The sequence below is a fragment of the Neopelma chrysocephalum genome, unplaced genomic scaffold, assembly GCF_003984885.1.
Source record: "Neopelma chrysocephalum unplaced genomic scaffold, ASM398488v2 Primary Assembly neopelma1_45, whole genome shotgun sequence".
NCBI classification, from domain to species: domain Eukaryota; kingdom Metazoa; phylum Chordata; class Aves; order Passeriformes; family Pipridae; genus Neopelma; species Neopelma chrysocephalum.
The window spans coordinates 17,124,488-17,138,003 of record NW_020897704.1 but is presented as its reverse complement, the minus strand read 5'-3'; the positions used below and the strand labels follow the sequence as shown (position 1 = coordinate 17,138,003).

Sequence of the window (13,516 nt, the reverse complement as noted above, 5' to 3'; positions counted from 1 at the left end):
GACCAGGATGTGTGAATGATGTTCTGTGCAAATGGTGCTGATTTCCCCAGGGCTGACAATAGAAATGTAGAAATAATTTCCTTTATTTTTTTTCCCCTTCTCCTGTGGTATTGAGGGTATGTTTCTCCAATAGCAGTGCAACATTATGAGACACCGAGCTTTGCTTTCAGACACCAGTCATGCCTCGGTAGATGATACAAAACCAGCCCTTCAGCTTGACCTGCAACATTGGACACAGAAATATTTCCATAATATAGAAAGCTTGGACATTAGGAGGAATTCCTTCACAGACCAGATGATTAGACATCAGAATGCAATGCACAGGACAATTAAACATTGGAATGCAATGCACAGGGTGTTGGTGGAGTCACTATTCCTACAGGTGTTGAGGAAAGATTGGATGTGGCACTCAGTACCCTGGTCTGGTTGACAGGGTGCTTTTCAGTCATAGGTTGGATTCGATGATCTCAGAGATCTTTTCCCACCTAATCGATTCTGTGATTCTGTGATTTACAAAGTCTCCACGCACTCCATTGCCTGCATTTAAATCACGAGAGGTGCCACGGAGATAAAACACGCTGCAGCATGTGCACGATAAAGCTGCTGCTTTCTCCCCTTTAATATCTATTTTAATGCCTCTATTTTCTAACTTCTCCACTTCCACCTCTATTTTCCCCCACTCTGGGTGTGCCGGCGTCAAAGAACCGCTCACGGACCTCCCACCCCTCGGCGCCGCTTCCCGCCAAAACCCCCTCGCCTGCCCCGCAGAGTCTGCCCCCCGTTGCTATGCGCGGTGACGCGCCTCTCCTTGCTTTTCTCATTGGCTGCCCCGCCGGTGACGAGCGGGCGGTGCGGCGCGGGATTGGCTAGGGGCGGGCGCGCGCGGTGCAGGTCGGGGCGGGTGTGGCCGATGGCGGCCATAGGGGTTCATCTGGGAGCCACCTGTGCCTGCGCCGCCGTCTACAAGGTGAGAGGGGGGATGGGGCTGGGGGGCTGCTTGGGGGTCCCTGCCGGTCGGAGGGGACGGGCCGGGGCGGGGCGGCGAATCCCCGAGGGGCGGCTCACGAGTGTCTCTGTCTCTCCCCTCAGGATGGCCGCGCAGACGTGGTCGCCAACGACGCCGGGGACCGGGTCACCCCCGCGGTCGTGGCGTTCTCGGAGAGCGAAGAGGTGAGGCTGAGGGAAGGAGGGAGGGGGCTCTGCGTGTTGCTCACTTTTTTTTTTTTTTCTTTTTTTTTTTTATTCAGGTGGTTGGCTTAGCCGCAAAGCAGAGTAGGATCAGAAATATTTCGAACACCGTAGTGAAAGTAAAGCAGATCCTCGGGCGAAGGTAAGACAACGGGTGTGCAAGGAGCGGTGAGAAGTTTGATTTTCTCCGTTGAAGATGGTCGGTGAAACCTCTCAGCGCTGATGCTGGAGGCATTGTAATGTATTGTGACAGTATTTAATTTAACCTGGCATTGGCATGTAATCTCTGAAAAAAATCATTCTATTATCATAGTCACAATACTTTGGGTTGGAAGGGACCTTAATGATCCTCTTGTTCCACCTCCCTGCGGTGGAGGCACGTGGAAGACACACTGTCCTCTAGACCAGGTTTATATTATTAGCTTCTTGGCCTACGTTTCATTCCAGGAGCAAAGAGGTGTGTAGTATTTTAGGTCTGAATTTCTCTGCGAAAATCAATTTGTGAAATTTAGTAACAAGTTGCACATATGCTTTTTTGTATACACTTAAGTTTCTTAACTAAAATGTCTCGTTACCGGGTTGTTTTTCTCCATGTGAAATCCACTGTGGCTTTGTTTGCATGAAACTTTTATTGTAATAGTGAAACACACTGTTGTGATTCCTCAGTCAGTGGAGCTGTGATGGCTTGCACTGGCAATTACAGTGACTAGAACAAAACTTGGGTTGTTCTAGTTGTTCGTTGGGTTAGATCTGACATCAGACATGTATCAGAACTTTTCAGTGATGACCCAGCTCTGTATTACAGCCCCTTCACGTTGTCCATTCTGATGTATTTCCCAGCGCTTTTCAGGTCATAACTTTATAGAGATCTTTTGTAGTGGTCATTGGGGATAGCAGGTTGAAACAATGTGTTGGGTTTTGTTTTCCCCTTTCCCTAACTAGTAGGTATTTTTTCAATCATTAGTTATGGAAAGGAGATTGAAAGTCAGAACTGTTGGTTTTATTTCTAGTGTATAAATGCATCTGTAGAGTGAAAATGGGAATTTTGGTGGAAGTATAGTTTGATATATTGGAGATGTTGATAAGGAATATGAGCAAGGTGAATTTGTGCAATTACCCTTGAGCAAATGATTTATCTTGTTATTTTGAATTTGTCTGGACAGTGCTGGTGACCCACAGGCAGAGAAATATATTGCAGAAAGCAAGTGCTCTGTGAGTATGATCTGGGATTTCTGCTGTTCCCAGAGTAACTTATATAACTTTATATTTTTCTTCTTGTCCTTGTTTGTGCCATTCATGTCTGTGTTCTGTAATAATCAGCTCTTTATATGAGGTCCACTTGCTGCTGTGTTTCTGTTTTTATCAAGTAGATAACTATGTTCTGAGATCTACCAGCATGACATAGTCCAACAGAAAAATTCTTACCTATCTCTTGGCCATTCTCTAAAGGGATGAATCTTAATATATTTGGGTAGTAGCATTGTGGATTTTCTTAGTGCTGGTAGAAGGTGCTCAGTTTATAGCACCTTGTGATAAAAATGCTTAACCATTTGATTTAAATGCAAATTTAATTTGAATAATGCTCTGCTTGTTACTAGAAAATTTTGCAAAACAAGAGAAAAAAGTATCCTGGCAAATACATTCATAAAGAAGAAGCAGGTTTTTCTCTGGGTTTTGGCTGTTTGTGTTGGTGTGCTTTTATAAATTGCTGGACTTTTTCTTATGCGATATAACCAGGCAAGCACTTTTGTTCTAAACGTTGCTTTTGTACTAAGGAAAACTTAATAGAAAAAGGAAGTCTGGAATCTTTAAGTCCTTGAATGTCACTGTTGTGTGTGTCAATGATCCAGGTCTTTTTGTAATCTTTGATAAGCATCTTGGAAGCATTTATTTCCTTGTAATAGAGTACTAATGCAGAGAGTACTTACACAGTCCAGTTCTTTTTACTTTGAACAGAAACTAAATTAAACATTGTTTTTTTTTTTTATTAACCATATTGTGTATCTAACAAAGGTGTGTTGGTTTTGCTTACAGATAATTGAGAAGAATGGAAAACTTCAATATGAAATAGATAATAAACTTATTAGCCCAGAAGATGTGGCAAAACTGATTTTCAGTAAAATGAAAGGTATATAATAATTGAAATCATAACACATTTTAGCTTTTTAAGCTGTCCTTGTATTTTTAAGATGTAGTATATTGGGTTTTTTTGCTTTTAATAACATGTTCTGCCTGTGTTTATAAACAGAGACTGCTCAGTCTGCGCTGGGTTCAGATGTAAATGATGTTGTTGTCACTGTGCCATTTGATTTTGGAGAGAATCAGAAAAATGCCCTTGGGTAAGAGGATTAAGATTTTTCTGTTACTTAACGTGCCTAAAGAAGACAGGCTGGAAGATCAGCAGTGGGAATTCTCCTGCTGGACTTTAGCTTGTGACTGTCAAGATATTGGGATGTTATTTGAATGGGGAAAATACTAAAGCAGGAGATTAAATCCTGGGTTTAGAAATTTTTCGTGGAATTCACTGATGTAACGCAAAGGACATTCTGAATCATTTATAGTGAGAGAGAATTTTGGTATCATCAAGGACAGAACATCATTTCAGATCCAGATCTTCAGTGTCCCCTTTGAAATAGTTTCTCACCCTTCTTAATTTCCCTTCCTTCATACTCACAAAACCAAGTGGTGTTACATGACTTGCTGAGGACTCTTTTGTCAGAGTTCAGATTTGGAAAATACACCACTATTCTGTTTGGAAGGTCTGTTTGGAATCACTTCTGCTGTTGCAGCTCCTCTGTATGAAAATATAAGTATGCTTAAAGCTGAGCATAATTGGCAGTATCTACTATTCTGTAGTAGATGCTGATATGTGGTTGTAGTATTTCTGAGATGTGGAAACCCTTATGTTTAACTGTCATGAAGTAATTAAAATGCACCTAAAAGTTGCTCATAAAACATGAGTGAGCTGGGTATTTGCAGCACTTATAATGAAGCATTCTATTGCTCTGGTAAAACAGTTTCAAAATAATTTCAAAGTGGAGGAAACAAGTTGCAGGGCAGTCCCAGGGTTACTGAAGTTTTGAGAAAACACGTAAAGAAAGTGTTACAAGTGAGGCTGGGTAACTTCATTTTGAAACAAAGTGGTTTCTTTAGCATGTTACCTGTTGAAATAATGTATCGACAGTTTTTAATACCACACCTGAAGATAAGTTACCAAGTTTGATTGAGAGTAGGGTTTTTAATCTTGTAGTTGAAGGGAGTTTTGCAGTTTTTATGGGCTATGTAGACTGATATATGAGAGTTTTCATTGACAATAAGCACACAGCAGATCCAACTACTTCAAGAACACGATAGCAACTGAACTTAGTGCCTTCCTTTTCCAGTCACTTGGCTTTGCTAATACCATGCTGTAACCAAGTTCTGAGTTCAGATGAAATGTTAATAGTGTGTGACTATAGTGAAACCATTAAAGGAAAATGAAATGCTGCTGTGCTTTATCACAGGGAAGCAGCTGCAGCTGCTGGGTTTAATGTTATGAGATTAATCCATGAACCATCTGCAGCTCTCCTTGCTTATGGAATTGGCCAGGATTCACCCACTGGGAAAAGGTAAAATCCTAATATTTTACTTCTTAAATTTAAGCTGCTGTACTTATTTCTCAAGAAATCTTAAATGAGGGGATGCTGTGTTGCCTTAGCAGTCAATACAAAGTTAATGATTTGAGGCTTGTTTTTCTTTTTTTTTTCCTCTCAATAAAGCCTATAACCATTTGTGATTCTGTAGTGTTTTAAATCCCTTTGGTTTGGTTTTTATATTTTTAGAATTGTCTTTGAAGATTTATACCCAGAGTCTTACTTTCTCTTTAATGAACTGATTGGCTTGAAGAAAAATGCAACCCTTTTTACCCTTCTCATATACTTCTTCCCTGTAACCTTGAAAGCAATGTTAGTTCTCAGTTGTGTTGAAGGAGAAACCTTGGCTACTCTAACTGTATGAAACAGACTAATTTTGTTCTTTAGAGAACGTTGTCAAGTAGTCAGAACTACTAAGATGCATTAAACACAAACACCATAATTCAATTCTCTTGACAAAACTGATTAAAACCTGCAGTACATTATTTAGTGGTAATTTTTATAGACAGCGTGTCAAAATTAACATCTTTTTTGCTGGCTGATTCATGCTACTTTCAATATTTTTTTTTAACATGGCAGCAATGTGTTGGTTTATAAACTTGGTGGGACATCACTTTCTATCACAGTCATAGAAGTAAACAGTGGGATATATCGTGTGCTTGCTACAAACACAGATGACAGTATTGGTGGAGTTTGCTTCACAGAAGCTCTGGCACAACACTTAGCTTCTGAATTTCAGAGGTAAGTTTTGAATTCCAAGCATGTTCCTGGGACAGGAACTTCATTATCTAGTGCTTGATTTAAAAAAAAAAAAAAATCTAGCAGACTGTCTGGGAGTGAAATGGCTCAAATAAAGATGTTAAAGGAACAGCAGTCGTTGGGGGCTGAGGAGGAAGACTGGGAAATGCTTGGGTTTGTGTGGATATTGCCTGGAGTTGGTGTTGAAGTATAAGGGCTCAGCTATGAACTCTGCTGTGTTTTGAGTGATGTGTGTGACTGCGGGCTGCTTCCATACTTTCAGTCACAAGCTTTTTGGGTGTCAGGGAACTGATTGTGTGGTTTTGTTTGGTTTTCTTGGTGTGGAAACCTGTGGAGGGGCTTGGGTCATCAGGCTGAAATCTGTATGTCACGCCATCCTGTGATGATGCATAACCACTAGCTCAGTGGTCTCGAGGTGATCAGTTGGATACTGCCACAAAAAGACTTTCTGGATAAAACTTACTATTTTGCTGACATGTCTAATGGTCACTGTTCTGTTTCTTCTTAATCTGTGGTTGAAAATCAATAGCTTGCAGACCTTTTCTTACTGTTCCTTGCAGTCATTTACAGAATTTGTTTGTCTGAGAAATTGTGCAGAGAGACTTTAATCTGTATGATAAACACTAATGCCCGAGTTCAGGGTGCCTCCTCACAGTGGTCTCTAGTTGAAATTGAAATAGATACTTTTTCTTGGCAAGTTTTCAATAGTGGCATTGTAGTTAATACTAAAATGTCTACAGAAAGAGTTCAATAGCTCTGAACTGTTTTTCCTTTCAGAAAGTTACCGTTATCAGTCAAATTCCTGCCTTTCTAAATTGGTATCTTCTGGGGGGTTTTTTAATACAGGTCTTGTAAACATGATATTAGAGGAAACCCCAGAGCCATGATGAAGTTAATGAACAGTGCTGATATTGCAAAACACTCTTTATCGACCCTGGGAAGTGCAAACTGTTTTGTAGATTCGTTGTACGATGGATTGGATTTTGATTGTAACGTGTCCAGGTAAGGCAAATCTTGAAGCTACTGCCTTTATATAAAACTGTTCTTGAAATTTTCCTAGGTGATATTTAGGAAGTTCAATAAGCTTTGATTTACGGTGGCATTTATTTTGGAAACAGAAGACAGAAGGCCATCTTGCTTTGTTTCATATTGATGGTTCTGTTTTGCTGCAATCTGTATAGTTAGGGCAGTAACACAGTGTTGCCCTAATGGTGAAAATAAGAAAATAAAGTGAAAAAGGGCACAAGGAGACCCCGTCTCTGGAGTGTGGTTGTTGATTAAAGGGGAATAGATACTGTAATGAAGCAAGGTGGCTGTTTCTTCCCCCTTAGTGTTTTTGTTGTTGTATCTTCCCTAAAGAAAAGAAGACTTTTTTACTCTTCATGTAAATGAGCTCCAGAATGATAGGAGTCATAGAAGTCTTGATGCTGCCTCAGTGACAGCTGGAGTAGAAAAATGTTCTCTGTCTGTTTATACCACTGTGTCCTACTCTTAAGTGTTTTCTCCCTTGGGATGATACTTATCTAGATATTTAGTTCACTTCAACTGCTCTTCCAGACTGCAGCAGCTTTAGCAAAATAAAATAGACTTTTCCATTCCAGAGCTGTGCATCCACTGCTGCAGAAGTTGGAGCTGCTACAATAAAGCACAGCGTGTTTTCAAGCTTGAGAAGCAATACTGTGTAACTTGGGTTGGCTCTCTTTTGGATAAGGATGCTAATCCTCTGGACTAGCGCTGCAGACTTTGACTTGCTGTGTTCCTACAGAGTAAAACTTCCTCTTCAGGCTTGAAAGAGATGAAAGCAAGCACAAGTTTGTTTTTTAATTTGGTTAACCTATTCCCTGTGTGCAGATCAGGACACAGCTTGATTTGCCTCTGAAATTTCAAAATTGAGTCTTTGTGTCCATTTTAAAGGTGATGAAACGGTTCCAGGATGTTTGCTGCTTTATTTTTTCACATGTGAGTCAAGACAGCAATGCTGGGTTTTGTTGAGACAATACTTTTTTTCTCTAGAGCACACTGAAGAAGAATGAATGTGCATTCCATATAGGTGTTAATGGTGGAATTAATCACAGATACTTTCACAACAACAGAATCACTTCAAGATTAATAATTGGAAAAGAAGATATTTTTTAAAATCCTTAAATACTAAGTATAGCTAGAGAACCAAAGAATATTCTAAAAATGATCATTCTTCCATTTCAGGTATTTGTCTCTAATAGATGAGATGACCCTTCTTGAATGTTTTTGTGTTGTTTTTTTTTTTCTAGGGCCAGGTTTGAACTTATCTGTTCTTCACTTTTTAGTAAATGTGTAGAAGCCATTAAAAACCTCTTGCAGCAAGTTGGATTTACAGCAGATGATATTAATAAGGTAATAATAGAAGTCACTTGTCTGTAGTGTGCTTAGCTCCCCAAAAACAGTATTTATAGGGCCTGTTTTCCTTGCAGACTGAGAGTATTTCATGGTATGTTTAAGCATTTTTGCTGGGTTTCAACAAAGTCTATCAAGATCTTTAGAAGTCCTATATTTGCTTTGATTTCAGCTACTTGAAGTTAAGTATAAGATAGAGTCAAATTCAATGGTGCATTTTTACTGCTGCATATTGAATAAGTGGAGAGGATTGGTCTTTATTTTGTGTGTTTGTGTAACTCTTGGTAGAGCTGAGGAATACCTTCCTTAAGTTCAGTATATGGACTTGCTTCTGCCTTCACTGAGCCTTGCATGGGGTTTGCTGACACTTCTGAAGAAGCTTGCTGGTGCTTTTAATGACACTTAATGCTATTTCAGACTCTTAATTAGCATTTGCCGTGTCACATCTCAGTTTTCCTGGTGGATAATGAAGCATCCCATGCCACTGTTCAGAGAACAGCTTTTGTTTTCTAGTGGCAATATTTTTTAGGTGGCCTTTTAGGCTCTCAGGCCTCAATGCTTTGGGGGGGAAACACTTGAAAAGTAAAAATAAATGAACCTGATTTACAACTCTTAAGTTATGTTTTACATAAGGAAAAGTAGGAATTAGCTTTGTTTCCAAATCTGGCTGATTTCAACAAAGTCACTGTAATAAGACTTGGACTTAAGGACAAAACCTGAATTGCTCCTTCCTACAGGTGCATGATGGAAGGGTGAGTGGCAAGCAGCACAGGTTACAGCATGAGGAAATTTTAGGTTCCAAGAAAGGAATTTGTAGTGTGAGGAAAATCAAATGCTTGAAATAAGGGCCCACAGAGTCTGTGGAATATATATCTGTGGAGATAATGTCCTGAGCAGGTTGTAACTCTGCCTGTTCTGGCCAGGAAGTTGGACTAGATTATCTCTGGAAGTCTCTTCCAACCTGATGCTATTTTTGTGATGAATTTCTCAGTTTCTGAAAACATTACCTTATCTAGCTGATTCTTGCTATAAGAAACACTTTTTCAAGACACCATATTTCCTTTCATTTCAAATGCAAAAGTATCAGAAGTCAGCCAGAGATTACATCAGTTTTTGTTGTAACAACTACAGATGATAAAGTATCCCAGAGCAGTTTGTGGTTTTGTACTGTATGTTGTGACCTGTCTGTTTTATTTGACAGCAGAAAGATTTGAAATTGTTGTATCACGTTTTCCAGGTAGTTCTGTGTGGTGGGTCTGCTCGAATCCCAAAGCTACAGCAGCTGATCAAAGACATTTTCCCAACTGTGGAGTTACTGAATTCAATTCCTCCAGATGAAGTTATTCCCATTGGTGCAGCCATAGAGGCAGGAATTCTGCTAGGAAAAGAGAATACCTTGTTAGAAGAAGAAGCACTTATTGAGTGTTCTGCCAAAGATATTCTTCTAAAGGTAAGACTAAAATTAGAATATTAGAAGATTTTACAGCTGTAATGAATATATGGCACTAATGATTGATGTTAGAGAAACAGTATTGTTTTATTACTTCTACAGATTGTCCATAGGTCAGTAGTATGTAGTAACTTGGATTCATTGACAGAAAAATGACAGGAAAAATGGCTTGATTTTAAGGGGAGATAGATTGTATCTTTTCTATGTTGTAATAGCTGGACTTTTACTTTATAGGAATGTGAATTTTTTTTTTTTTTTTTACTTGCTGTGATGATAAATGTGGCAGAGAGAATGAATGTTGGATTTCTTTTCTTGTGGAGCATTGTTGTGACAATTCCAGCTCAGAAAAGCACTTAGAGAAAGGCATGAACTCTTTTTTTCTTTTTAAAGGGAGTAGACGAGTCAGGGGCTGACAAATTCACAGTGCTATTTCCATCAGGGACACCACTGCCAGCTCGAAGACAGCACACCCTGCATGCCCCTGGAAACATTTCTTCTGTGTGCCTTGAACTGTACGAGTCATTGGGGAAAGGTCCCATGAACGAAGAAGATAAATTTGCACAGGTGAGAGTATGTACACACTCGTGCACTTTTAATAGCAACCACTGGATCTGAAAAAAAATGGAAACCAATCCCACCTCTACCAAAACTTGTTAGAAAGGTTGCATCTCTCTGGGCGTCAGTCTTCAATCATTCTTCTCTACATGCAAAGTATTGAAGCACTTTATAAAGAAACTAAAGTTTCCCTTTTGCATTCCTACATGGTTGGCAGGGCTTGATGTTTGGCACTAGTATAGTAAGCTCAACTGGGATGAGAGATTCCAGTCGTTCCAGTAGGGCACAAATCTCCAGCATTTTAAATGTAAAACTGCTCAACATAATGATGTGGCTAGTGTGTGTACTGCTGATTACTTTTTGATCTTCTTAGGTTGGATGGGATCTTGGTATTAAATATTAAATTTGATTTTTCACAGTTGTAAGATTATATGATTATGTCAAGTGAGGATTTAAAGATCTCGCTCAGGAGTCAACCTACAGAGAGAACACAGCTTGTTTAAAACAGTGATGATGTGCTTTCCTTTGAAAGCATCGGGGAAGGGGCAGATGTGTCTGAAATTGATGGAATGTTTGAGAAAATAGTTATTCTACCTTAGTCCTGCCCAAATATCTTTAAGAGGGATAGGGAAAGGGTGTTACCGAATAATTACAGAACTGATCCTAAGTGAAGGAACATGCTCGGCTCTTACTGTAGGCTGTGGCAGTGGTAGGTCTCCAGCTATCTCAGTGATAGATCCTGAAACAAAAGCACAGAAACAATAGTACAAATAGCTAAAAATACATAAATTTGCACTACAGATAAAGGAAGTCCACTGGGGCATGCTTCGATTTGGAGTTACCAGTACAAGTTGCTACACAGAATGTATTCACATCGGAGCTGTTGTGTCGCTTCCATTAAACTGCTGCACAGGAGTTTGGAGAACTTGATTATAATTTAACTTGTTCTTTTTTTTTTTTTTAATAGATTGTACTCCAGGATTTAGATAAAAAGGAGGATGGCCTACATGATATACTAACTGTTCTCACTATGAAAAGGTACCCAAAATATTTATTGCTCTGCTGTTTACCTTGCTGCATCCCACTTGTGACAAGCAGTCTTTGCTCCTGGTACAGAATGTTTAATTTTGTATTGAGAAATTTCAGCATTTCATTGCTTACAGGGCTGTACAGTCCTGGCAGGGGCAAACTCTGTAGGAATGTGGGTTTTCTGCCGTACCTTCAGTGCTTTCATTGTTTGATTTCTAAAGAAATAAAGCTTAACACAATTGTATGGGTTATTTTTAGGAACTTCTGAACTGTTGGTCAGTTTAACCATGCGTGAGAGCGGTCAGGATCTCAAATGTCTTGTGGAAGGGGCTTGGGTAGTTCTGCCCACAGTCTTGGGAAAAACTGAAGGATATTTTGTCTTTTTTAGTTACAAAGGAATCCATGAAGCATTGCAGCATTTACAGGGAAAACCTGTGGCTCTGTCCCTTCAGAGGCAGATTTAAGTAGAGAGACAGTGCCACAGTAGATCAGGACTGATAAATCTACTTTTTACATGTTCATCTGGGGACTTTTTGTAGGAAAGTATGAAGTTTGTATGAAAGTATGTTTTATGGCAGAATGGGGATGACAGGATATTGGAAAAATCTCTCTAACTTCCCTAGGCCTTAATAGGAGTGCTTGGGCTCATTTGAAATAGTCTGAATAGTTTATAAAGATATCCGAAGGTGGAATTCTAAGTAGTCAAGGCATCTTTGTCTTCTCAGGGCTGCCCTGAATTTCATATTATTTTCCTAAATCATACACAAGTTGTGTAGATGTTGCTGAAAAACTAAACCCCCCCTTGTTATTTCAGTTCAAAGTACTTAATTTTATTACAACGGCTGTCACATGTATTAAAGCCTGTTAATAGACCTCACCTAAAATACCTTGTTTGTCATGCAGAGATTTGCACTTAGCACTGGTAAGAAAAGCATCCCAGGGATTATAGATGCAACTCTGTCATGCAGAAAAACGGCATTATTTTAAAGGTTTAAGTAACAGGTGAAAAAGGGAGAGAAAGTTCAGTGGAGCACATTTATTTCTATCTGAATATTTTGTGTGTCTATGTCTAGCTGAAGTGGGATTCACTACTGTCTCTTAATTCCTGGATTTTCAAAATAAGGGTTTTCCTTATTGAAGAAGATCCTTGGAATTTAAAGACTACTTACACTTTTTTAAAAGTCGAGTTCTCATGCTTTGATGTTCTTATCAGTCTGTTGCTGTTACTCAGTTCTCACAATGAATATTTTGAATAATATTACACATATTTATAAACTTGTACTAAATAAACTCAATTACAGTATTTAAACATGTTCCTGAGTCTGTTTCAGCATATGTAGAGAAGATAGATGCTATAAGGGCAAGAAATCCATATCTAAACACTCACTAAACTAGACTTGATTTTATAAACCACTTTCATCTGTGTTGAAGCATTTTCTTCCCTGGATATTTTGATGCTGATCTTTCTTCCTTTCAATGGTGTGAAGACTGTTGTTTATCCTCTCTGGAACATGCAGTGGCATCCTTAGTGTTGTGTTGAGTCCTAAACATACCCCTCTGTTTTATCTAGGGATGGGTCCTTGCACGTTACCTGCACGGATCAAGATACCGGGAAGTGTGAAATCATCACTGTTGAAGTGGCGTCGTAGCCTGTTGTGAAAGGCAACATTTTTCTAAGTTGACTTTTGTCTCTTACTTCCTTCTCTGCCAAAGCAATGACTCTCTGGGATGTCTTTGATTCTTAGAGGACTGTAATAAACTCAAGTAACACATTAATTTGCCACCAAGTCTGTTTGGAGTGGAAAGCATGGTGCAACGTGTTAATCAAGACATGCAGACAGCAGATCGTTGAATTATCAGCACTTGATTTAAAAAATGCAAAGCACAAATGCTTGTGCCTGTGGTTCAGCAACAAGCATATTACATACACAGTCTGAAGATTTCTCCTATCAGGTACTTTTCAGGTCCTGTACCCAACTGGTGAAAATCTACTCTCTGATAACTGCACCAGATTGTGACTGAAATTCTGTGAGGTCTTGATGTTGCCCCAAACCATGAAGGTGGTGTCTATTCATGCTGGCCTATTGAGCTGTTGTTTATTTTTTTTTTCTGGAGTAACTGTAAAATGGTTTTGTGGTATTACCTGAAAAATATGTGTAAGACTTAAATGTGCTTATTTATGTGTCATTAAAATACTTTTTTTTTTTATGCAGACCTAGCATTCTCCATTCTGCGTGGCACTGTTCCAACATGTATGCCATATATTTGGGTATAAACTGCAGGATTTTTCAGTAAGGAGATGGAGCAGGCAAGTGTAGTTATGGGATTTGAGGGTCTCAGCCTAATGTGCAGTTAAGGGGCAACAGTTCAAGCTGACAGCCAGGTGTTGTAAAATACTAAAAATGTCACAAAGACCCTCAAAATCAGATAAAAACTAGGGTAGGGCTACCTGTCTGGATTTGAGAAGACTTATGTTCAATTATCTGTTTTAATACAAGCTTCTCAACTTGTCTTATATTTCAATATTCTT

The 13,516-nt window shown here is 39.2% G+C and overlaps 1 protein-coding gene across 1 annotated transcript; it reads left to right on the top strand.

Annotated features, from left to right (window-relative positions):
• Positions 1 to 865: 865 nt before the first annotated feature.
• On the top strand, positions 866 to 13,198 carry HSPA14 (heat shock protein family A (Hsp70) member 14). Its single transcript, XM_027679503.1, has 14 exons — positions 866 to 967; positions 1,090 to 1,170; positions 1,248 to 1,330; positions 2,352 to 2,400; positions 3,223 to 3,316; positions 3,437 to 3,527; positions 4,692 to 4,796; positions 5,400 to 5,561; positions 6,426 to 6,581; positions 7,850 to 7,952; positions 9,190 to 9,402; positions 9,793 to 9,966; positions 10,925 to 10,995; positions 12,557 to 13,198. Exons 1-14 carry the CDS (start codon positions 911 to 913, stop codon positions 12,633 to 12,635), a joined length of 1,518 nt encoding a protein of 505 aa, XP_027535304.1. The 5' UTR covers positions 866 to 910; the 3' UTR covers positions 12,636 to 13,198.
• The last annotated feature ends 318 nt before the right edge of the window (positions 13,199 to 13,516 follow it).

Bases quoted from the DNA above. Each gene is read 5' to 3' on its own strand.
- HSPA14 (XM_027679503.1), top strand. From the start codon at position 911: ATGGCGGCCATAGGGGTTCATCTGGGAGCCACCTGTGCCTGCGCCGCC. The intron at 4,797-5,399 runs GTAAAATCCTAA...TTAACATGGCAG, and splicing joins GATTCACCCACTGGGAAAAG to CAATGTGTTGGTTTATAAAC. The intron at 9,967-10,924 runs GTGAGAGTATGT...TTTTTTTAATAG, and splicing joins AAGAAGATAAATTTGCACAG to ATTGTACTCCAGGATTTAGA.